We start from the raw sequence: 26,038 nt of genomic DNA, 5'->3' as shown, positions 1-26,038 counted from the left end.
AATAAGGCTGGTATATGTTAATTACCAGTTCTTTATTTTTACTACCTAAACACTAATTTAAACCTTTGTCTAGATATAAGGGTATTTTATAAAATGTCCTTTAGACTTGTGTGGGGCCACATGCCAATAAAATTTTTATGTAGCCTTTTTGGACTGTGGTTTTCTTAATCTAAATAAGGGACTTAGGATTTCTAAAGTCTTTTCTAGCTCCAAAATCCAAAAATTTTTCTCTATCGGTTAAGCAATTAAAGGACAGGTGGCTAGGTTGATCCAGATAGGTTCCCCAGTAACTGAAGGGATCCTGGGACTGTGAGACTTAGCATTCAATTCCTGATTTTTGGAGAGGGAGTGTGGGGACAGCATCTTGTTCATGCCTTAAGAGTTGTTCAACTCCTCCTGGAGTTGTTGAGCTTCCTACTATAATGGAGGCTGTTGTGAGTACCTTTCTGTCTTTTAGGTTCTGAGGGAGTTACGTGTCATTAGCGATTATGTGTGTGTGTGTACAGGTAGGCTCTAACTAGAGTTTTGATTTTATTATCTCATACCAGGAAAGTCTGGTGTCTTTCCATGAATGAGTTATACATGCTCTTCAGAGTTACCAATATTTGCTCTTTTTCTTTGCTTTTCTATAGTGCTAAGAGTATCAAAATACACCTCTTAAGATTATGATGCATAATTATACAGAAGTGGAAGGAAGTGTGGACCTGTTACAGCAGATTAAGTTTTAGGGCCTTTGGAAAGCCTTTTCACTGATAAGGATTCCTTAGTTTATTAAGAAAGATTATAGAATATTCTGTAGACCCAGCTTTCCTCTCTTTCTCTGCCTCAGCTTCACACATTCTGGTGACGTAGTTGCTTAATGTTCTCAACATAAAGCTATATGATTCCTTGCCTCTGTGCCTTTGTTTATGCTGGTCTTTCTGCCTGATATCTCATCTTCCTTGAATGGCTGGTCATCTATCAAGACACAGTTCTCCTTTTGCCCCTGTAGGGGCATATTTATGGACTGTATCAGTGGGTCTTCTTGGTTTCAATTTCTCGTTGAGGTTGGCCTGTAGGAGGCATCAGCAGAAGACCCAAGGGAGGGAGGTGAGTGATTTTGGATATATTAGTCAAGTTTTATTGTGGTAAGGCTGCTTAACAGCCCCCAAATTTTAGTGGCTCATCACAGTTTACCACGCTCATTTATTACGATAGACTGTGGGTTGCCTATAGTTCCATTGATCTTGCCTGGGCTTCGCTGGTCTCCAGGCTTCAAGTTAGGTTTGCATCTATTCAGTGTATTTTATTTTGGAACCTAGGCGGAAGGAGCAATGGTGATAGGCAGCATGGACTTCTTATGGCAGAGAATGTAAATGCCAGGTGACCCAGGCTAGACCACATGTACAGATTTAAAGCCTTTGCTTGAATTATGTCTGTTAATTTTCTACTATGTAAAGCAGGTCCTATGACCAAGCCCAGTGTCAGTAGGATGAGGAAGCGTGCTGTTCCTAAAAGGGAGGGTACTGTGGAATCCAATGGCAAAGAGCAAAAGGCATGGATGAATGATTCTATTATAGGGAAGACTTGGAAACGCCACTGCAGTCTACCATATTAGATTATGGCTTTCCCCGACACCCTTTCTGTTGGCTTGCTAGTTGGCAGTGGTGTGTTCCTCTGCTGAAGGCCACCATTCTTGTTTGGCAGCCTTCTCTTTTAACCGCAGTTCTTTGGGCTCTGATAACCATTCTTTCCCTTGCCACTCCAGGTGTAGGAATGGTAAAGGCCTCCTGCTGTACTGGTTCACCTGATGTGCTTCCCCATCCCTTGTCGGGTTCCTTGTTAGTACTGTCTCCACCTTTGTGAATAGTCACTTCATTAAATCTCTGCAATGATGACCCCATTTAAATGTGCCATGTGTTTGCTGAGGGGTTTCTGGCCAATAGCCCTTCCTCCTCCTTTGTGCTCTGTAGCTCGTTGTATTATACTTACTATTTTTATACTACTCACTAGATTATGTTATTGTTTCTAGGTACGTGCCTTTTCCCTTGAAACTTTTCATGGTAGGACTTATTATGTGCAACCATAGCATCTAGCGCGTTCCTGGCATATAGTGAATGCTTAATAAATAATGATTGAAAATCCAGGGAAAACTCTCCTTTTTTCCCCCCAAACAAAATCATACATAGATTCTCAGATTACAAAACAACTAAGCCTATTGGGTTAAAGCAAAATTCTGGAGGAGCCAGAGGTCAGGAGCCTGATCCACCCAGCCTCTTGCTTATTCCCTGGCAGCACTTTTTTTTTTTTTTTTTTTTTGAGACAGAGTCTTTCTCTGTCGTCCAGGGTGGAGTGCAGTGGCACTATTTCAGCTCACCTGGGTTCAAGCGATTTTCCTGTCTTAGCCTCCCGAGTAGTTGGGACTACAGGCGCCTGTCAGCACACCTGGCTAATTTTTGTATTTTTAGTGGAGATGGTTTCACCTTGTTGGTCAGGCTGGTCTTGAACTCCTGACCTCTGGTGATCCACCTGCCATGGCCTCCCAAAGTGCTGGGATTACAGATATGAGCTATCGTGCCCGGCTCTTGGCAGCGCTCTTTTAAGGAACTCCTGTATCAGGCATCTTAGTGAACCCAGGTTGAAGATTACTGGTCTATGCGATCTTACAACGTTCCTTCCAGTTCAGTGAATCCCTTTTTGTATTATTAAGACTCTTGAATTAGGCCGGGCGCGGTGGCTCAAGCCTGTAATCCCAGCACTTTGGGAGGCCGAGGCGAGTGGATCACGAGGTCAAGAGATCGAGACCATCCTGGTCAACACGGTGAAACCCCGTCTCTACTAAAAATACAAAAAATCAGCTGGGCATGGTGGCACGTGCCTGTAATCCCAGGTACTCAGGAGGCTGAGGCAGGAGAATTGCCTGAACCCAGGAGGCGGAGGTTGCGGTGAGCTGAGATCGCGCCATTGCACTCCAGCCTGGGTAACAAGAGCGAAACTCCGTCTCAAAAAAAAAAAAAAAAAGAATCTTGAATTAATGCTTGAGAACCAAAAAAATTTCATTATATTCAGCCATTTGTCATCGGAAAACATGGCCTAATTAAATATGTGATTTCAATAAATGGCCTAAAGAATGCTTATGAATAAGGAAAGAATTAATATATTGAAGTACAGAGAAACTAATTATTGTACACTAATTACTGTCTTCAATTTGTCCATGTATCTGGTTTCGTGAGATGCTTTTAGAGTTGTGGTTCTCAAAATGTGGTCCCCAGGCCAGCTTAGCATCATGAGGGAACTTGTAAGAAATACACATTTTTGGTCTGCCCAGACGAGAATCAGAAACTCTGGAGGAAGCGCTCAGTGTTTTAACAAGCCCTCCTGGCGCTTCTGATGCATGCTCAAAGTTGAGAACTGCTGTATCAGAGAGCTATGTGTGATGTATTTTTATAAGGAAACACTTTGAGTAACTTCCTTAGTGGCAATATCTGCTGCCTTTTACCAGAATGCAGTTTTCATTTCCCATTTGGGAGATCACCACAGTGATTTAAGAGTTATTATCCTGGGTGTTAATGACCCATGAATCTCATACTTCGTGTGATTGACATGTTTTGAGCAACTTCTCTGGAATCCAGAGAACTCTTTAGATATTCTTGTAATAATTTCCGTTATCTTTGCTATTTTGAAAGGGGTATGGTGTGGCTGACATAAAATTATCTATCTTATTTGTTGGCAGGAATAAACTAGTGGAAACTGAGACACTATCGTTGTAGCCAGTAGAAAGAAGTTTGTACCAACAGCCTGGATATATGGATCTAGTTGTGACTTTGCTATTAATTAACAATATAGATTTGGGAAAATGGTATGATTTATTGAAAAGCCTCTGGGAATTATATTATTTGTTTTTGTGGTTATTTTTTTTCTCCCCAGTAGCTTGGGTTGCTAGTCTCAAGATGATTTTCTGTCCCATTAATGAGATATCAAGAAAAAATGAAGTATGGACATACATTGTTTATTCACCTTTTATGAGAAAGGTAAATACAGTAAGAAATCCCTCAGGAATAACTAGCTTTGAATTGAGAAACATTTATAGACTTTGAATCCCCAAGTTTATTCATACCACTGAGAATGGTACAGGGGAGGCAGTTTATTTTTGTAGTAAAGATCTCAGATTTTTGAGTTAGTCTGGCGTTGGGTTCAGATCCTGGCTTCATTGTTTACTAAATTGACCTTGACTTCTCTGGGCTTTAGTTGCCTTGTTCGTAAGTTGGAGTTAGTGTAGGGCTTGGAAGAGATGACATATTTACAGATTTTTAGCATGGATGCTGGTAGGTTGTAAGGGCTTAGTAAGTGATAGCTTCATCTATTTATTTTTTACTATTAAAGCAGTCCAGAGTAACACAGTATGATATTTATGTGAAACCAGGTTTATGTTTCAGTTTTCATTGTAATATGAGTCAAGAAGGACCAGAACAATTTTTGTGTGTGTGTGCTTTGATTTATTTAAAAGTGTAATCAGCCTATAATTCCAGCACTTTGGGAGGTTGAGGTGGGAGGATTGCTTGAGCCCAGGAGTTCAAGACCAGTGTGGGCAACGTAAGGAGACCCAGTTTCTACAAAGAATTGAAAAAAAAAAAGCTGGGTGTGGTGGCTCACACCTGTAATCCCAGCACTTTGGGAGGCCAAGGCGGGTGGATCAGTTGAGGTAAGGGGTTCAAGATCAGCCTGGCCAACATGGCGAAACTCTATCTCTACAAAAAAATACAAAAATTAGCTAGGCATGGTGGTGGGCACCTGTAATGCCAGCTAATTAGGAAGCTGAGACGGGGAGAATTGCTTGAACCTGAAAGGGGAGATGGGGGTTGCAGTGAGTGGAGATTGCACCACTGCACTCTGGCATGGGCAACAGAGCAAGACTCCATCTCAAAAAAAAAAAAAAAATGAAAAAAATTAGTCAGGCATAGTGGCATGAGCCTGGGGTCTCAGCCACTTGAGAGGCCGAGGTGGGAGGATTGCCTGAGCATGTGATTGCTCCACTGCATTCCAGCCTGGGTGACAGAGCAAGATCCTGTCTTAAAAAGGAAAAAAAAAAGGATGATCGAAACTATAGCACTAAGAAATCATCCCTCCCATTTGTTTTCTCAGACCTTGTTTAAAATTGTAGCTTATGGTATGATCTCTTTACTTTAGGTGATGATGAGCAGAGTGATTGGTTCTATGAAGGAGAATGTGTCCCAGGATTCACTGTCCCTAATCTTCTGCCCAAGTGGGCTCCTGATCATTGCTCTGAAGTAGAAAGAATGGATTCTGGATTGGATAAATTTTCAGATTCCACATTCCTTTTACCTTCTCGGCCAGCTCAAAGAGGTGAGTTCTGAGGAGACCAAGAATTTCATGCTTTTATGCTTCTGTTTGTGCAGAGCAATCATCACATAGCAAGCATACTCATGCCTTCAAGCACACATTAAGTGTCTGCATTGTGGAGCTAGCTCAAGGATTTTCTAGGAGATTCAGAGTAAGTCTCAAAGCTTAAGGTTCTCTCCATTCCTTCCTAAACGAATCCATGGAGACTCTTGGGACATAGATTAGCAGGACATTCCTTCAGCTTGCCATTGCCATTTGTGCCAGATTTAGGGAGCTTAGCGTCATGTGACAGCTGCTTTGAAACTGATAGGTTATTGAGTTTCGGATATTGGAAGAGAACAGATTTCAATAAGAACATCCGCGTACATATTTTTATTTTCAGTAAGAGTGTTCACATATAATAGTGTTTTAAAAATGGATGCTTTTCAAATAATTTAAGTAGTTTTATTTTAATGACCCTATTATTGGGGACTTTAAAACAAAGATGTTTCATTTTCCCTTTGCTTTTTTTCTTCAATTATGATGTACAAAGTGGGTGGAAAGAACCTAGGACAGAGAGATGAAAATGTGGCGTTAATACTCTGGTACTGTCTACCAAGCTCTGTGACAGTCACTTCATTTTCTTGGGATGTCAGGGCCATCACTTAAGATATGTGACATTGGACTAAACCATTTCTTTTAGTGCTATAAATTTATCATTTTAGGGTTCCCAGTAACTCCATAATCAACTAGTTAATCAGTTACTAGTAATTTGTTGAACATCTGTTGGTGATCAGAATCACACTGTGAGATGTAAACTTGTATTATGTAGGCTTTTGTCATGGTGAATTTGGGTGGTTGAAAGGCCATCTCACAGCAGTTGGTTCTTGGTAAAGACTGGCTGAGGCACACATTGCTTTACTGAACATTTTGATGAACATTTCTAGACGTTTTTAATGGATCACATAAAATATACACAAATAAGCAGAAATAGTAAGAAGAAACTTAAAATGGCCTGTAATCTCATATCCAGAGACAATGTTCTTAATAACATTTTGGTGTAGATTCCTCCAGTTGTTCTTACCTTGTGTAGAACACATGTGGCAATGAGAAAAGTTGGGTTATCTGATGCATGCTATTTTCCCCGTGCTGTCGTGAATTAGAATGTTTTTGGCGTAGAAACTAACATTTAATTTAAAATTAAACATTGTTAGTAGTAACTTATATTTGTGTGGTGTTTTCAGTTTATAAAGTCCCTTCTACTTGCTATTTCATTGGGTCTTTAAAACAGCCCAGTAAGGTAGGACTGAGTGATTGTCCCTCTTATAGATGGAGGATGCCTAGGTCAAAGGTAAATGGCATGCCTGTGATCATACTGCTGGTGACAAAGACATAGGAATAATAAATCCTTGGCAGATAGCTCTGTGATACTAGTTGAAAGGTCAGTCTAGTAAGATCCTGGGGGTAAAGCCTTCAGTGTACTAGAAACATATGATTGCTTATGGATTTTCTGCATTCAGGATCTGAAGCCTTTCTTCTTTTTTTAGGGTACCATGCTCGCTTGAATCGTCTGCCTGGAGCTGCAGCTCGATGCCTCAGAAAGGGGCGAAGAAGGCTGGTTGGGAAGGTGATACCTCTCACAGTTTACTGGGCTCAGTGGGGAGATAATATTCCTTGTTGGAATTGTGTACACTATTAACAATCAGAGGTGCTACAGAACTCCCTGACATTAATGGAGCCAACTGGAATGTGTTGGGAGTTTACAAGAGTGAACATTATATAGAATGTGAATGGATATACAAATAAAATATGAAATGTAATTCATACAGAAGTTCTGACTAAGAAAACACTGTCATTACAGTGTCTTTTGCCTATAGACCTACAAGCTTATCTGTCTCTTCTGTAACTTTTTATTAATGTTATGTTATTATTGTGTAAGTTAAAATACTCTTGGCTTCTTTATGACTCCTCTTGAATTCATGAATGCATCATTGTTCTTTCCTAACTTTGGTCTTTCATCCTAGAATTCATTAAAAAAAAAAAAAATCTGTTACTGAGTTTCAAGAGCCCCTCCTTGACCATGAGGGAGAACTATCTGCTGTTTATTCAGTTCTGCCTTTGCCAGGGATGGTGCTAGGCACTCAGCTCATTTAATTCTTCCAGCAACCTTGTAGAAAAAGTACAAGTCCCCTTTAGCAGGTGAGGAAAACTTAGGTTCGAAGAAGTTAAGCAATGTCTTATGTTACCCAGATATGAGTGGCAGAAAAGAGATTTGAACCCAGATCTACTTTTATCTTTTAAAATTTTTATTTATTTAATTTTATTTTTTACTCCACTTTGAGAAATTAAGACAGGGGCTCATCCTCAATCTGAGAAGATGGTGGTGGCCAAAGAATAAGGAAGGGAGAGGCATTGAGAGCATTTTGTTTGTTCACTTGATAAGCGCTTAGAATGCCTGCTAGGTGGTGCACTGTGTGCCACAGTCTGGCTACCCTTAAGAGGGTGCTACTGTTTTATCGTCTCATCGGGGAGGAGTTTTCTCAAGTTTTAGACATGCAAAAGAAATGAGGCTGTTTATTTCCAGACAAGCTCAAAATTCTTATTTCTTCATATTTTTAAATTTAAGCCCAATTTTTTTTTTTTTTTTTGAGACGGAATCTCACTTTGTTGCCTAGGCTGGAGTGTAGTGGCATAATCTCGGCTCACTGTAACCTCTGCCTCTCGGGTTCAAGTGATTCTCCTGCTCAGCCTACTGAATAACTGGGATTACAGGCACCCGCCACCACACCTGGCTAATTTTTGTATTTTTAGTAGAGATGGGGTTTCACCATGTTGCCCAGGCTTGTCTCGAACTCCTGACCTCAGACGATCTGCTGGCCTCGGCTTCCCAAAAGTGCTGGGATCACAGGCATGAGCCACCGTGCCTGGCCTCAAGTTCAAATCTTGAATTAGAAAGACATTTGATTGTTGGAAGACTGATACCTTTCTGATTACTCATTTTATAGACAGAATGCTGCTTTTGTGATTCCAGGAGCTTATTGTTAACAGGATAGCTAGCAGAATAGCAGTCATGGGGTGGAGGAAGGAGAGGGTTTTACTTTTTATTGTTTAGGCTTGACAGATAATGTTCCCGCTGCCACCTATGTTACTTTTTTTCAGCTTTTATAAAATGAGAGACTTCTACTTCCATGCAAGCAAGCCACTCCAGGCCTATTGGATGTGCCTCTAATGATTTCAAATGAATAGGATAATATTTACTTGTTTAATTCATCTTCATCACCTTAAAGGGATATTTATCATTTCTAGCAGAGGTCACCGCTCTACCCCCCTTCTTCCCCCTCCCCCATCTCTCTTCTGCTTTTCTAAATTGTAATCATAAATAATGAGTTTCATTCACAGCTCCCTGCCAGCGAGCTGCTAATTACACAAAGTACTGCTTGTAATTTACACAGTAATAAACTGTAAATTTAAACATTACGGCACTTTAAGTTAATAATTTTTCTGCTGTAACAAATAGCTCATTTTTCACCCATCTTTTCCCTTGGCCCCCCTACCACATCCGTGTCTGTGATCAGTAGGCATAGCCATAAGGGATGCAGAATATGAAGAATACAGTATATGAAAACTTCTCATTTAACTCCACTCCTGCCCAGACTCTGGCCTCGAATTCATTTTTCTATAGCCAGTTGTTCTGCTGAAATGTGTAGCCTGATGTTTAGGACAGTCCACACATATAGATAAATACAGATAATAACATTTGTCCCGACGCAAATGTGTTTGAAGAACAGCCTTGACGTTCTTGACATTCTTGCCTGTGACTTGTGTTCTCTCAACACAACAGTTACTGAGATGTGTGTTGGTATGCCTTCCCAGGTGCCATGGTAGATAAGCACTGTGAATGTACTCAAGTTAAATGAAGAGGGAATGGCCATTTTCCAATTTTTTGGAAATGATTGGTTTCTGAATTGTTTGTGGTGTTATGGGTAAGCTTTTACACTATAATGAGAACCCTGAATTTAGGAATCAAATTTTATACAAACTTCTATTTTTATTTCATAAGATGACATTTGAGGGACAAAGTACAGAGTAACAATTTTTGCAAGTCACAGAAGTCCTCTGATGTATTTATATTTAGTCAGCAGATATTTACGTTTTACCAGTGAGGATTTGGTTATGTCCCAGGATGAAGACTATTGGAACTATAATCACATAGCTCTAGGGAGCTTGGTGTGCTGGCCTGTTAAAAATTGGCTACTGTTGTATTTTCTAAAACAGTATTTTTACTCCTGTATACTTCAGTAGTTCCAGGAGGTGTATTACTTACTATATTAAAACACCAAATATGGTGAATGGTGTTTATAAAAACTTCTGGATCACTAGAGAATAATAAATTAGAATAACATGTAATACTTTTAAGATAGATTCCAATAAAAAGAAACATAGTTGCTGTTTTAAGATTCACTTTTGACATGTGCCTTTTCAGATTGCCTTGGTTGGCACAGTTATGGGAAAGATTGAGCTAGGTGACATATTGTGCTTTATGTTTGTTTCTGTGGTTGAATGTTACTCTTGTCTGCTTTTGTCTTTTTAGGAGACCAGCATAAACACTTTGGGTACTGAGAGGATAAACCATATCACTAGTGACCCTCGGCAGAAAGAGTAAGTGTTTATGTATTTACTGGCTGTCCTAGTTTCTCCTTAGAGGAGGAGGTAGAGGGGAGTCTTATGGAGCAACTTAGAAACCAGGTTTCAGAGCTAAAAGAGATCTTAAAGATTTGTACTTTATAACAGTTAAAGATGGCAACATCCTAAACCAGTGACCGTGATATTCTTTTCTTTCCTAGACTAGTTTCATTGTATTGTTTTTTTATACCTACAGATGCTGCATTTAGTAGCCTCCAGTAAGGATGTTTATTTTAGACTAATTTCTCTGTCTCTAAATTTTTTTTCTGAAATGCATGATTGCCTCTATCCTCCTATATTCTCTTCCCATTTTTAGACCTTTTTATAGGGAAATATTTTTTCTTTTTTCCTTTTTTTTTTGTTGAGACAGGGTCTGGCTCTGTCACCCAGGCTGGTGTATGGTGGCGCTGTCATGGCTCACTGCAACCTCTGCCTCCTAGGCTCAAGCAATCCTTCCACTTTGGCGTCCTGAGTAGTTGGGAATACAAGTGTGTGCCACTGTGCCTGGCTAGTTTTTGTATTTTTTTTAGAGACAGGGTTTTGCCATGTTGTCCAGGCTGGCCTTGAACTCCTGGGCTCAAGCAGTCTGTGTACCTTGGCCTCCTGAAGTGTTGGAATTATAGGCGCGAGCCACTGTGCCTAACCTGTAGAATATCTTTTTGTCCTAATTACTGTGGTGAATGCTGTAGGAAGGCTGTATGTAGCCACAGGAAAATAATTCTGCCACTTCTTGGGACAGCCTTGTCCCCTAACATGGTTGGTTTTTTCATCTATCCTGTATGCATCATGCTCAGTACCCAGTTACGATCCTGTACACATCCAGCCTGGGCTAATTTTAACATACAAAATACAAGTGTGGGTGTGGTTTATGCCCTTGTTGAGTTGAGGCTCCTGTTGTCAGGCACAGCTGAGAGGGTATTGGTGTCACACTGTAGTCTTGGGTTTATTTCTGTTGTCCAGTCTTTTACATTCCATTGCAAGCCTTTTTCCTTTGAAGAGGTTTTTTTGTTTTTTTAGCAAAGTGTTCACATACATTTAATCTCTTTCTCCTCTGATTACATCTTTTCTCCATTCCCTCTTTGTCTTCATTATTCCAACATCTTATCTTCTTCTCCTTTCTGTAATTTTCCTACCACTTCTTTTATTGTTTTCTTTCCTGTTATTCTCTCCCTCTCTTTAGTTTCTGGTTACCATCAGCTGGGAAAAGAGAACGAAATCAGGTAAGATCTTTTTCTTTGTCATCTTTATTTTATCATTTGGTTTCCTTTTCTTTAGAAAGAATAAAGCGTTGGCTTCTGATTTTCCTCACATTTCTGCTTGTACACATGAGGTAAGGTTTCCTCTTTCTTGTTATTTTGATTTTCTTGGAGAGTGGTTTTCTAAGAGTATCCAATACTTACTGGTAAACACTGCAGCTAATTCCCTTTTTTAGGTTCAACTGTGATCATTAGTTTCTTGTAGCATATATTTCATAGGAATCCTGTTTTTATTTTAGTTTTGAACTTTGCAGTATGAATGCAGAATGAATCTCATTTGCGTATGATTTAGTTCAACATCAGACTCCTGCGTTGAGAAGTACTATGTTGAAGCCTAAACACATGAAGCAGAAAGTAGAGCTGCTTTGGGTGAAGTGGGGTCAAAGCCTTAGAGCAGTGGTCCCCAACCTTGATGGCACTAGGGACCAGTTTTGTGGAAGGTAGTTTTTCCATGCACCCAGGTCGGGGGCATGGTGAGGGAGGGGGGTGGTTTTGGGATGATTCAAATGCATTACATTTATTGTGCCCTTTATTTCTATTATTATTACATTGTAATATGTGATGAAATAATTATACAACTCGCCGTAATGTAGAATCAGTGGGAGCCCTGGGCTTGTTTTCCTGCAACTAGACAGTCCATCTGGGGGTGATGGGAAACAGTGACAGGTCACCAGGCATTAGTCTCTCATAAGGAGCATGCAACCCAGATCCCTCATATGTACAGTTCACAGTAGGGTTTGTGCCTCTGTAAGAATCTCAGTGGCTGCTGATCTGACATGAGGCAGAGCTCAGACAGTAATGCCAACAATGGTGAGTGGCTGCTTGCTGGCAGCTTACCTCCTGCTGTGCGGCCCTGGGGTTGGGGACCCCTGCCTTAGAGCCTTTCTGTCTTAGTCTTTTCCCTAGCTACCCCCGTGAGGGGGCCTTTGGCATATTTAGGCCTATGTAGAGGGCTCACAATTTAAAAATTAACTTCCAGTGGTTATCGATATATTTCTTTATGTGTAAAGTTTAGTGATTTTTTTTGGAAGATTGCTTTATCTTGGTGATTAGATGTAAAATAGATGAACACTGACAGGTAAAATGTTTTAGGCTTCCTATCTGTTGCTGTTGGAGTTTTCTTTTGGAAAGAGAAACTCGCTTTCTTGCCCAGGTTGGAGTGTAGTGGTGTGACCTCGGCTCACTGCAGCCTCCACCTCGGAGGTTCAAGCAGTTCTCCTGCCTCAGCCTCCCAAGTAGCTGGGACTACAGGCTCGCCCTGCTAATTTTTTGTATTTTAGTAGAGAAGGGGTTTCACCATGATGCCCAGGCTGGTCTCGAACTCCTGAGCTCAGGCAATCTGCCCGCCTCAGCCTCCCAAAGTGCTAGGATTACAGGCGTGAGCCACATGCCCAGCTGTTTTTTTTTTTTTTTTTAAATGACTTAGTAGCTTATTGAATTGATACACATTTTAGACTTGGAATCTTCATTATGAATTTCCTGTTTTGAAATGAACTAGAGTGGTAGAAGATATAACTGGTGTATGTGTATGAGATGATTTTAGATGACATATGGACACACAGTTTTTAAGTTATGTATTATGGTGTACATTAGGAAAACATGTAATTGTATCAAACTTGTTATTTCATGGAAATATAGTAAGGACAAGGCTGTGCAAAAATAATTGATATGAGGAAAAATAATAAGCAGTAGTACAGGTTGTAGGCAGGTAAGGAAAGTCATGAAGATGGTATGTGAGAGATTGCAGTTTGGGGGATGTTAAGCTAGAGCACCAATCATGTCTGCATTAGAGGATCTAAAGGCAGAAGGGGACCTGTGGCAGTCATCTGGTCCAGATGTGCTATTTGCGGATGACGAATTGGAGATCTATAAGATTCAAACTATTTGCCCAAAGTCATACAGCTAGTAGAACCAAGATTGGAACCTCTGTGGCAGATAGGACAGTTGCTTAGTTTGTATTCTCATAAAATAAGTTTGAAGTCATCATTCCGGATTCTTCCAGTCTTTGTATGTCAGAAGGCATTAAATTCTAAACTTTTTGGAGAAGACTATTTGTTGTGGAAAAAGTCCAAAGAAAATAGCAAACATAAAGTGAGGTGTGTCATTTGATCCTCACAGCCTCCTTTTGAAGTCAAATAGATGTTTTGCAAATAAGAAACTGAAATTATAATCTGAAAGCAGTGTTTCACTTAGCCCTCATAATAACCCTGTGAAATAGGTAAGACAGGCTGGGAGTGGTGGCTCACGCCTGTAATCCCAGCACTTTGGGAGGCGGAGGTGGGTGGATCACCTGAGGTCAGGGGTTTGAGAGGAGGCTGGCCAACATGGAGAAACCCCGTCTCTACTAAAAAAAAACAAAAACAAAAAAAATTAGCTGGCCGTGGTGATGGGCGCCGGTAATCTCAGCTACTTGGGAGGCTGAGGCAGGAGAATTGCTTAAACCTGGGAGGCGGAAGTTGTAGTGAGCCAAGATCGCGCCACTGTGCTCCGGCCTGGGCGATGGAGTGCTACTCTGTCTCTAAAAATATATATAGGTAAGACAGATAGTGTTATATTCATTTAACAGATGCAGATAGTAAAGCTCAGAGATTATATAATTTTTAACACTCAGTATCTCAGTGGTAGATTGGAACTAAAAGGTGTTCTAATTCTTAGTCTAGTTCTTTTTCCACTATAATATGCTGCTGTTGTTTCAACCAGTTATTCTTGGAATCATTTGCCAGGATAAGGAAATGAAAAGGTAATTTCATGGTAATCTTCTTGGAAGCAAGGGCTGATACACAGTTAATAATCATCAGGCACAAGTTCTTGTTATATCACTTGGAAAATACGGTCTTCTGCCATTTAAGTGACTATTGTATATCAGAAGTTTTTGTAAAATTGTTGTTTAACAAGGAATAGTTTTCTGTTTTTTTTGAAGTGTGCTAGATCAGGTTTGGTACATTCACAGGCACCCTATTAAATATGTGTGACTTTACTGAACAGTGTCTGCATTTGATATGACAAAAGAGTTGGTCAAAGCAGAAAAGTAATCAAAGTGTAGGTTACCCTTTAGGATCAGGTCTGTTTCATGTAAGCCTTACTAAAATAGTCTTCTTTATTCCTGCAGTTCAATCCTCTGTCTCCCCTTTACTCCCTGGATGTTCTTGCCGATGCTTCTCACCGAAGGTGTTCACCAGCACACTGCTCTGCCAGGTAACTGTCTTTTAGTAGCTGTTATTTCTTCTGGACAATACTATATTCCTTTCTATAACACCTCAAATTATAAAGTCTGTTTGTGTACGGTATCCAGTTTGATCCTGACAACAATCCTTTGAGGTAAATAGATGTTTTATAGATGTAGAAACTGAGGCAGAGCAGTGAAGTATCTTTCCTGTGATCACAAGGCTAGTATGGGATTAAGTCTCATACTTAACTTTGACCTAAGTCTTCTAGTTCATATTTCATTTTATTTCTGCTGCTAAAAGCCCCATCTTCAAAGAACATTATTAATGTTCCTTGGCATGACCTGCAAAACCCTGCATAATCTGACTTCTCCCTACGTGTACAGCCTCCTTCCGTATAATTTTCTCCCTCTGCGGGGGAAAGATCCAGTGGTACCAGGGAGCTCTGTTTTGTTCTTCAAAAACAGCAGCAGTCCTTTGCTGCCTCTGAACCTTTCCACTTCTTTCCTTTGCCTGGAAAACTGTCTTTGAGCTGCTGCTTGTGTCAGCTAAGTTGCCACCTCCTCAAGGAGGACCACTCAGACCGTCTTGTCTAAGGGGCCACCTCCAGCACTTCCTGCTCATTATTTGCTTGTTTCCTTTATGGCTCTATCACAGTCTGTAATGAATTTGCTTATTAGTTTATTTTAGTGGGGTTTGGTTTTTCTTTTGCTCTTTTGTTTCCACTTTATCCCCCAGTCTCTCTCCCACTAGAATATAAGCTTTAAAGGACTGGGATGTTGTCCTGTTCCCTGATAACTCCTTGACACCTAAAACGGTATTTGAGACTTGTTAGGCTTATTTAATATATATTAGTCAAATGAATGAATCCTTACAAATATAAATTATTTTAGGTGACATGGGAAGTAAATACAGTTTTAATAGTAGCATCCCCTGCAGGGCTGTTATGCAGAAAAGAATAGCTAATAGGCTAAACCCCAGAAGTTTTATTATTTCTGGTTGCACAAAGAATTTCTTTCCAAGGTTCTGATAATTCTTTTTTATTCCTAATAAGTTCTTAAATGGTTATGTTCATAGATGTTGAGGGGTAGGCTGCACTAAGTTACTCTTCCATGGATACAGTTAAAATTTCTACTATGGGCTACAATAATAAATTTTGCACCATAATCTACTGCCAGATCTTTCTACTGAAGAAGTAGTATTTCTGTATGAATGTCTTTTGAAAAGAGAGACCATCACAAATGGTGTTATTAAGAATGCCTGGACTATACCATAGTGAGACCTTGTTTCTACAAAAAAATTAAAAAAAAAATCAGTTGTGTCTGGTGATTCACACCTGTAGTCTCAGCTACTTGGGAGGCTGAGGTGGGAGGATTGCTTGAGCTCAGGAAGTCAAGGCTGCGGTGAGCTGTGATGATGCCACTGCACTCCAGCCTGGGTGGCAGAGTGAGATCCTTTCTCTTAAAAAAAAAAAAAGTATGGAAAATTGGAGAATGATATAAACTTCTAGTAGTAAGGCCTTTCCTTCAGTAGCATGATGTTTATTCATCATTAATTCATTCAACGTTTGCTGGCACCCTACTGTGAGCCAGCCTCTTTGTTTAGATACTGCCCTCAAGGAGCTTACATTCTCGTGGGGAAGTCAGGTATGGAAGTTGACAATTACAATAAAGGTTTGAAAAAGCACAGAGGAAGGGACCCTAACTTTGAGGCTTAGGGAGATTTTTTTAGAGGTGGTTGTGCTCAGGCTGTCATGGAGGACAACAAGATTTTAATTCATAGGAAAATAGTCCTTCAGCTTTTTGTTTGTGTATATACTACTTGGGAAAATTATTTGAGTAGCATCATATCATGTCAGAATGCTGAAAGTGGATTACTTTCCCTCCTCTCTTTACCCCTGCTACCTAAAGCTGTGCTGTGCTGAGATCAGTATTCATACTTTTTGTCAGGTTTCTTTCTTCCTTTAAAAGCCTTATCCTGTGGCTGGACTAGGCATCAGCTTCTTGTTTCTTTGTGTATCTCCTTATCCGTATCACTGTCTTCACTCTCTTGCCTGGCAGGTTTGTGGCTAAACTTGGAAACATATGGAGGTCTCAACTGTGCTTCTGGTATACCCAGTTCTAGGGTAATATTTCTTATTGCATTAGACCATTACTAAAAGCAAAGGAGAGAGAATGTGGACAATAATACATTATCTTTGATGTATTACTTACTTCTAGACGTCATACCCAAGGCAGTAGATACCAAGTGGGTTGCATACATGAAGGTTCTTTGGGAAAGGGGAAGAAAATTTTAAAACTTATGTTTATTTATAGCTGATCCTTCAAAAATTTTTTTGTTTTAAATTATACATATGTGTCTACTAGCACATATTTATATTTTATGTATATGTACCACATATATAATGTTTTTTTCAGATTTTTTACTCATGAGGGTGCACGTCAATAAAGCTTGGCAACCACTGCTTCATGGGAAATGATCAGCAAAAGTGACTTCTATGCAGCTTTTAGAAAATATGAATGATGACATACTGAGCTCTCAGGGCAACCGGTCACTCCTTTGGAATAGTGGTCTTCCTGCCCAGGGAGGGGTTAGTGAAGAAGGAACTGTCTTGCTCCAGTGTGACAGCCTGATGAGACTGGATTCAGAACTAGGCAGTAGGCTTTGCAGAGAACAGATCATTTAGCAAAAGCCGGGCACCAAGGTGGAGTGTAAAGGAGTAGTGGTGGCAGGGAAGAGGCACGTGAATGACTGTACTAAAAACTGTTTTGAATGGAAATTATATCTTTTTCTTGTCCCATTTTATTTGTAGTAGGGAAAAATTTCTTTCAAAGCATCTGGGCAGCATTGGAAATTTCACACGCATCATTAACATGCTGTGTGTGTGTGTGTGTGTGTGTGTGTGTGTGTGTGTATGTGTATATGTGTGGCGACTATGTTATCATTAGTGGTATAATTTTATTTTGCAAAGAGAGAAGTGTTTCCTGTTTTATCACAGCTTTCCCTGAGGAGGGCTGGTGTACTAATTTGCTGTATTGCCTCCTGGCTGTTCCCAGGCTGTTTTTCCTCTTCATCATGGAATTTTTAATGGCCCTACTGCCTCTTGGGAAGCATGTGAGGAAGAGTTCCTCAGGGAGTGCTTCCCTTTTTTCACATGCCTATAATTACTCTCCTTTAAGAGCACAAAGAGTTTGATAATCATGCCTGAACTATGAAGGTTCCCTCCTGTCAGGTTACTGAGCTGAGGCTGTTTTTTGCCTGGACACTGCCAATTCCATTCTCCCAAGCAAAAGCGAGGGCTTTTCAACAGTTTCCTCCCTGCTAGAACCATATACACCTCTAGTTTTCGGAATTGGTGAGGTGGGGTGGGGGAGGCATTGTGAGAGTGGTGCATGACCTCAGGATCCTTTCTTGTTTAGTATTTCATTGCTATAAACAAATAAATAATTGGACCATAATCTTAAAATAACATCTTATTGATGTATCGTTTTAATACAGCCCAGATGGCAGGTGCAGTGGATGGGAGGGAGAGTTTTGTGGTCTTTGTACCACCTAATAGATTTTGTGGATTTCAGGAATAGTGCTCTGGAAGTAGTTAACTTGGTGCTTTTCAACCTTGGCTGCATGTTGGAATCACCTGAGAAGCTTTAAGAAAATATGTCCATGCTGGGCCCCACTTCCAGAGATTCTGATTTAATTGGTCTGGGGCGAGGCCTAGACGTTGGCATTATTTTAAAGCTCCCTAGTGATTAATATGCAGCCAGCGTTAAGAACTGTTGTCCTAAATGCATAAGGTTTTGTGACTGGTGCTTTGTAATTTGCTTAATAGGGGCCCCCATTTCATAATTGGCACGAACTCTGTACTTTGTTATAGTATGCACCGTTCCTTGTCATAGGTAGACGTCTGGACTTCTCTTAGCTTTGGAGAACCTGCTGCAGGTAAGGAAGAGTATAGTGTTTGCACAGTGCCCAGCATGTAGTTCTTAATAAATGGGTGGGGGGCAGAGTTTTGTCAGGTGGATGTATGGATAGTTGGATAGTTGGTTGGGCTTGTAGATGAAATCCATAAACCAACTGTTTTGGTTTGGTTGTTTTGGTTGCTAGTTTTGGGATTTGCTGTTAAAGTTGTAATACTTGAATTGATATTGGTGTTAAGAATTACTGCTGCTCAAACAGCAGATGGTGTGGTTGGTGTTCCGGTAGAGGCAGTGGTATTGTTAAGGGCATAGTCACATACTTGTAATTAGAAGACTAGTGCTGCAAGCAGTTTATCCCAAAATGAGAGATTTGTTGATTTTGAAGGATAGTTTTTCTTACTATTATTACCGAAGAAAATGATAGCTAGAATTTATTAGTTGCTATTTGCAGGTCAGTTGCATCGGTGTGATGCGTAAGTCACCAGTTCCAGTTTTTGAGAGCAAAAACTTTTCATGGCATTGCTTTAATTTTCTCCAACTCAGAAGGAAAGGTCAACTTTTAGTGACCTTTATTTTGGAAGATAATTTGGTCATGCATTACCATTTAAATTTATTTTTTCTTTAAGCTCTAAAATAGCAAAGCACGATATCTTTTCATATAGGTCAGTTTCCTTTGTAAATAAACTATTTTTTCTTTGAGAAATCTTACTTTTAGTTGCAGTAAGGATGACAGATATCAGCCTGGTGTGCAAATATTATACATGTTTCTTAATGAATGAATGAAGTCTCATAGCTTCTACTTTCTTTATAGTCCATTGGCATAGGTAGTAGGAGATTAAGAGCGTGGATATTAGTGTCAGACAAACCTGGGTGAGAATCCTGGCTTTACCCAGGCCAGTGACTTAATCTTCCCATAACTTAATTTCTACATCTTTCAAATGGAAATATCAATACTTTTTAAATTGGATGAGTGGGTATCAAAATGAAATAATATATGTAAATATGAACATCTTGGTAACCAATATTATTTTTGTTATGTAATGACTGCCCTACCCTGTCCTTAGGATAATTGCAATTTTAAAAACTGAGTTGGCTTCCAGAGTCATTTGCTAATTAGATGAATACAGACTCTTGAGGTGCTTAAATGGCCCCAAATGAACTACAAGAGGAGGTATTTGGACAGTGTTGGGGTTAAAATAAAAAAGAGAGAGAGAGAGACCTTCCTGCCCATCAGAGAGTTGAAATAGGATAGGCTGAGCTCATTTGTAATTCATTTTATCTGTTCACAAACGTTATGATCTGCATATCAGAGTTGTGTGCCCAGCTGGCTGTGCCACTTGACAAGGAGTTTCAAAGAGCAAGAAGAAGACTCACTTCATGCTATTAATTTTGACCTTTGGAGCCATAATAAACAGCCTGAGGTTTTACCTCAGGGCTTGGGGGAAAGAACCTTTTATTAGTCCTGTATCTGTTGAGGATGCTGTGAAATACAGTGGTGCTTTCTCACCTCTTTAGTGCCTCAGTTTCGGCCATGTGTGAAGCAATGTTTCTGCTGTACTATTGTCTATCAGGCTGCCTGAGCCTATCGGAGCTGCCCATTGTATAGTACACAGTTCCTGAATCTTTTGTCCTCTGTTGGAGGGTCTCATTGACAGTAGCTCTCAGCTGGCTGGCTTCTTACTGCCTAAGTGGATTGTTGAAAGCATTTTTTCTCTTCTCTTTTTCCATTATAAAATACTCATCTTTCCAACTGATGTGAAATGATTCAGCCCTTATGGGTGGCATGAAACAGCTTCATGATATGCCTATGTTATACCAGCTAAGGGACTTAGATTAGGGAGAGTTTTCAGGTGCCAGTGAGCAGTTTGTCACAGACTACTGAGGGTTAGATGTAAGTGAAAACCATTAGTGGAATTGCTAGGATTGCTTCCTGTTAGATAAGCCTCCTCTGTTTCCTGTGATAATTGTGAAGTGGTTTTTTTCTTCCTAGCTGCCCCTAGGGTCATAGGCCTAGATCTTTTCCCAGGTGTAAGTCTGTGAAAATATTTCCCCTCCTGACTGCTTAATAAATGTCAGTAAACCCTAAAGGTAAAACCGCATGTGAGAAAGGAGTCTCACATTTAATCTAGGGATTAAATCCCTAGATTTAACCCTCCTTTTTCTCTTTTTACCCTAGCACTTTACTTGTTCTCTGATTACAACTCAGTATCTTGGAATATTAATTCTTTCTTTAGGAATTGGCCTTCCTACTATGTTGTGAGCTCCTGGGGACAGGACCTCAGCTCAGTCATCTTGTATCTCCCTCTGCACATCCAGCATGGTATTTTACACAGGGTAGGCCTCCATAAATTGTTGTTAAAAATAATTGAGTGAATAGATTAGTAATTAAGGAGAATAATTGGAATATATGATATATATGACCTTTGGTCCCTAGAAACATCAAATTTTTTCCTGGTGTGGCTTGTTTGTGTTAAAGTATAGAACACAAATACCCTTTTACATTGAATTTTATTAACTTTTAAATTTTTAATTTTTGTGGGTATGTAGTAGGTGTATATATTTATGGTGTACATGAAATGTTTTGATACATGCATGCAATGCATAATAATCACATCATGGAGAATGGGGTATCTATCCCCTCAAGCATTTATCCTTTGTGTTTCAAACAGACCAGTTTTACTTTTTTATTTAAAAATGTACAGTTAGATTATTATTGACTATAGCTACCCTGTTGTGCTATCAAATAGTAGATCTTATTCATTCTTTCCTCTTTTTCATACATGTTAACCATCCCCATTCCCCACCACCCTCACTACCCTTCCTAGCATCTGGTAACCATCCTTCTACTCTCTATCTCCATTAGTTCAATTGTTCTGATTTTTAGATCCCACAAATAAGTGAGAACATGTGATTTTTGTCTTTCTGTGCCTCGTCTGTTTTACTTAATATAATTATCTCAATTTCCATCCATGTTGTTGCAAGTAGCAGGATCTCATTCTTTTTTTGGCTGAATAGTACTGCACTGCGTATGTGCACCACATTTTCTGTATCCCTTCATCAGCTGATGGATACTTAGGTTGCTTCCAAATTTTGGCTCTTGTGAACAGGGCTGCAGCAAACATGGGAGTGCAGATATGTCATTGATAGACTGATTTCCTTTCTTTTGGGTATTTACCCAGTAGTGAGATTGCTGGATCATATCGTAGCTCTATTTTTAGTTTTTTGAGGACCCTCCAAACTGTTCACCGTAGTGGTTGTACTGATTTACATTCCCACTAACAGTGTATGTGGGTTACCTTTTCACCACATCCTCACCAGCATTATTAGTTGCGTTTTGGATATAAGCCATTTTAACTGGGATGAGATGGTATCTCATTGTAGCTTTGATTTACATTTCTCTGATGATCAGTGATGTTGAGTAGCATGTCTTCTTTTGAGAAATATCTGTTCAAATCTTTTGCTCATTTTGTGATTGGATTATTAGATTTTTTTTTCTATAGGTTTGTTTGAGCTCTTTATATATTTTAATTATTAACGCTTTGTCAAATGGGTAGTTTGCAGATACATTCTCCTATCCTGTTGGTTGTCTTTTCACTTTGTTGATTGTTTCCTTTGCTCTGCAGAAGGTTTTTAACTTGATGTGATCCCATTTGTCCATTTTTGCCTTAGCTGCTGTGATTGTGGGGTATTACTCAAGAAATTTTTGCCCAGACCAGTGTCCTGGAGATTTTTCCCAATGCTTTCTTGTAGTAGTTTCATAGTTTGAGATTTCAGATTTAAGTCTTTAATCTACTTTGATTTGAGTTTTTTATATGGTGAGAGATAGGGGTCTAGTTTTATTCTTCTGCATGTGGATATCCAGTTTTCCCTGCACCATTTGTTGAAGAGATTGTCTTTTCCCCAGAGTATGTTCTTGGCACCTTTGTTGAAAATGAGTTCACTCTACAGGTATGGATTTGTTTCTGGGTTCTCTATTCTGTTCCATTAGTTTGTGTGTCTATTTTTATGACAGTACAATGCTATTTTGGTTACTGTAGCTCTCTAGTATAATTTGAAGCTAGGTAATGTGATCCCTCCAGTTTTGTTCTATTTGTTTAGGATAGCTTTGGCTAATCTGGGTCTCTTGTGGTTCCAGATACATTTTAGGATTCTTTTTTTTATTTCTGTGAAGGATGTCATTGGTTTTGATAGGGAATGCATTGAATCTGTAGATTGGTTTGGGTAGTATAGACATTTTAACAATATTGATTCTTTTAATCCATGGACATGGAATATCTTTCCATTTTTTTGGTGTCTTCAATTTCTTTCATCCATGTTTTATACTTTTCATTGCAGAGATCGTTTGCTTTAATTCCTAGGTATTTAATTTTATTTGCGACTACTATAAATGGGGTTAATTTTTTTTATTTCTTTTCAGATTGTTTCCTCTTGGCATGTAGAAATGCTGCTGATTTTTGTGTGTTGATTTTGTATCTTGCAACTTTATTGAACTTGTTTATCAGTTCTAATAGTTTTGTAGTAGACACTTTAGGTTTTTCCAAATATAAGTTCATATGATCTCCAAACAAGGATACTTCTTCCTTTTCAGTTTGGAAGCCCTTTATTTCTTTCTCTTGTCTGATTACTCTAGCTAGGACTTCCAGTCCTAAATTGAATAACAGTGGTGAGGGTGGGCATCCTTATCAGGTTCCAGATCTTAGAAGAGAGGCTTTCAGTTTTTCTCCATTCAGTATGACACTAGCTGTGGGCGTGTCGTATATGGCTTTTATTATGTTGAGTTGTGTTCCTTCTATACCCAGTTTTTTGAGGATTTTTACTCCATATAAAAAAATGAACTTTTCATTGACTTTAAAAATGAGTGATTTTTGAAGGTGAACTATTCCTTAAACTAGCTTGCCATTTGCAGACAGACTGTTGTCTCTCCTTAGGAGTGACTCTAAACATCCTTTTTCCAAATGTAAAGCAGTCACTTCAGTTATTTTTTTTTGTGCCAACATTGGTTCTATTAAACATGCATGTATTTCTCAAAGTATTTTTTTTTTGCCTAAAAGTACATTCCTGCCCCAAGGACATAGTGATCTGCCCAGTTTCCTAAGTAACACTGCAGTTTTAACAACTCACCTGATCTTTCAATTACCTGCAGTAAAACAGAAAATAGAAATGTGTTTATGTGTGGATAGAAAGAATCCTCTTTCCATTAATTGTTAATCTTCACCTTCACACTTGTGGTAAGAATTTTGTGACTTTTTCTGAGGTAAGAATTTTTTTAAAAAGAGTGTATTTTTAGCTTTTAGTGCTCATTTTCCAGCTCTGCCCTGGCAGATGCCACCAAATTGGGGAAGCTGTGACACTCTTAGGGGAAGTACTGATCCCACGCTTACACTGTGAAAGAAGCACGTGCCCCAGGTTTTACTGGCCTGAGTGAAGATTGTCCCTGAGGCCCTGATCAGATGAAACAGAGAAAGTGTAGCCTGTCTTTTCTCTAACTGCATCTATATGGGGAGCAGTATTTTTATCTAAATTTATATTCATTTAATCATTCTATTATTCTTTAGGTTGAATAGTTAGATCTCTATTATTGACTAGGTTGGCTCTGAGAATTTGGTAGATTTTTCAGTTCAGTAATTTTCGAAGTAGGTAGGTTCTTATCAGAATTACCCAGGGAAAAATATCAAAATATATTTGTTACTGATTCTGCTCCCACTCCTGCCCAGACTACTAAATTAGGATCTTGATAGGGATATGTGTATTTTGTAAAAGCTCCTTATATAATTCTGATAACCATTTGCCACTCTAGTTGAGAAAGAAGTTTTAACTTGGTGGAGACTTTAACTTGTACTTAGCCTTTTGTACACTCTGCCTAATTGAAAGATCACTTTCCCTAACACATTACGTGGTTTGCAACACAAGAACAACCATATACTACTCTTGAAAAAGAGTTCTGAAATACCTGGTTAATCTTCTACTCTTTCTACTTGTAGGGAGGGTCTCTGTGTTGGTGAGAAAGAGAAGCTCAGACTCTTTATCTGTCCTTTTTGTTACCGCATTTGTGCTTTTGTCCCTTTTTTAGTTTCCATTAGGAGAGTAAACAGTGATGCTTTCAAAATAAAATCACACACATTAAATAAATAACACATTAAAAAGAAAAGGAGCCAAGTGGTTAAGTACCCCAAAATGAAAATGGGGTTGAGGACATGGTCAACCTCTTTATTTTTTCTTCCCTTCTTTAATTTTTTTATGTCTGCAATTGATGATCTGGAATTATTTGGGTATAAAAAACTGGAACTGCCTCTTCAATAGGAAGCAGAGCTATAGCAGTTGCCTTACCCATAATGCTAAGGTTTCCCAAAATAATACAGGCAGCCCTGCCAGCCCCACAGGTAAGATTCTTTACTCCTGAACAGAGCTGTCCTAATATTCTGGATGTGCCATGCCGCATGGCAACTTCCGTTTTCTGCCTCTAAATCCTCTTGCTCTAAGTACCCACTTCCTTCTTATTTTTCCCAGGCTTGTTCTTTTTTCTTCTTCTTTTTAAAGTTTTATTTTAAAAAATTGACACACAATGCTTATACATATTTATGGGGTACACGGTGGCATTTCAGTGCATACAATATGTGGTGACCAAATCAGGGTCATTAGCATATCCATCTGCTCAAACATGTATCATTTATTTGTGTTGTGAGCATTCAATATCCTCTTTCAAGCTATTTGAAACTGTAATATATAATTGTTAACTTACTGTAAGTCACCTTACAGTACTATAGACTGCTAGAATTTATTCCTCCTATCTAGCTGTAAGTTTATATCTTTTAATCCTTCTCTATCCCTCCCTTCCATTACCCCAGCCTGTAGTATCCTCTGTCCTACTTTTTACTTCTGTGAGATCAACTGTTTTAAGCACTTCTATGAGATCAACTGTTTTAAGCTTCCACTTATGAGTGAGAACTCATGGTGTTTAACTTTCTGTTCCTGGCTTGTTTTCACTTAACCTAATATCCTCTAGTTCCATTCCTGTTGCTGTGAATGACAGGACTTATTCTTTTTTTTTAATGGCTGAATAGTATTCCATTGTGTAGCAGGCCTGTTCTGGGTCCTCTTCCTTCTTTGTCCTCTTGGGTTCTTTCCAAGCAGATGAGGCCTTCACATAGAAAAATAGATCTTCCCAAGCTGTAAACTCTAGCAGTACTAATGTTCACTTAAAATCAAGAAAGAAGCAAAATGTCTTACTGTCCTTTTATAACAGTTTGATTGTTTCTCTTCTTCCCTCTGCAAATCTTGTCTAGGAAGGGGCATAGAGAAAAATATCCTTGTATACTGACAGCTAAGATATGATGTTATTCTGCCTCCTATGAAATAGCTCTCCAACCTCAAAATGGGTCTTAAGAGAAATGTTTTAAGAGGGAAGGATTATTTAAATTGAGTTTTAAAAACACATATACCTTCTGTTTATTGATACCTTAGTTTCTTTGTTATTCATATTCTGTAACCCGAAAAGCTGTGCAGCTGCAGACAGGACTTGGCTACAAGATCCGTCAAGGCAGAGATTGTCTCTTGTTTATCTCTGTATCCCTACGGTTTAATATAGTGCTTGGCACAGAGTAGGTGCTCACTAAAAATTTAGTGAACAATGTAAGAAGCAACAAAACTGCTTAGTAGAAAGGAAATAGTTCACAAAAGTACGTACTTTTACAATAAAATA

The 26,038-nt window shown here is 39.2% G+C and overlaps 1 protein-coding gene and 1 long non-coding RNA gene across 5 annotated transcripts in view; one reads left to right on the top strand and one right to left on the bottom strand.

Moving 5' to 3' along the window:
- GPATCH2L (G-patch domain containing 2 like) overlaps positions 1–26,038 on the top strand; it is a 52,107-nt gene that overhangs the window by 15,573 nt on the left and 10,496 nt on the right. For 3 of the 4 annotated variants that reach the window (XR_004271771.1, XM_032287791.1, XM_032287793.1), the window contains exons 4-8: positions 5,167–5,343; positions 6,867–6,946; positions 9,911–9,978; positions 11,278–11,332; positions 14,368–14,453. Coding sequence is in view for 3 of the 4 variants with exons in the window: in XM_032287791.1 (XP_032143682.1) it covers positions 5,167–5,343; positions 6,867–6,946; positions 9,911–9,978; positions 11,278–11,332; positions 14,368–14,453 (466 nt within the window). In the remaining variant the exon portion in view is untranslated. Of the gene's footprint in view, positions 1–5,166; positions 5,344–6,866; positions 6,947–9,910; positions 9,979–11,182; positions 11,223–11,277; positions 11,333–14,367; positions 14,454–26,038 lie in introns of all 4 variants that reach the window. The other variant, XM_032287792.1, reaches the window with a different exon arrangement.
- LOC116557976 lies at positions 13,028–25,066 on the bottom strand. Its single transcript, XR_004271773.1, has 3 exons — positions 24,962–25,066; positions 23,411–23,418; positions 13,028–13,039 (listed from the first exon to the last, which is right to left on the bottom strand). It is a non-coding gene; the product is annotated as an uncharacterized LOC116557976 (long non-coding RNA).

This window comes from Sapajus apella, unplaced genomic scaffold (assembly GCF_009761245.1).
Source record: "Sapajus apella isolate SASKATOON/1434 unplaced genomic scaffold, GSC_monkey_1.0 scaffold20, whole genome shotgun sequence".
In the NCBI taxonomy this organism is placed as follows: Eukaryota; Metazoa; Chordata; class Mammalia; order Primates; family Cebidae; genus Sapajus; species Sapajus apella.
This window is presented reverse-complemented; position numbering and strand designations above follow the sequence as displayed.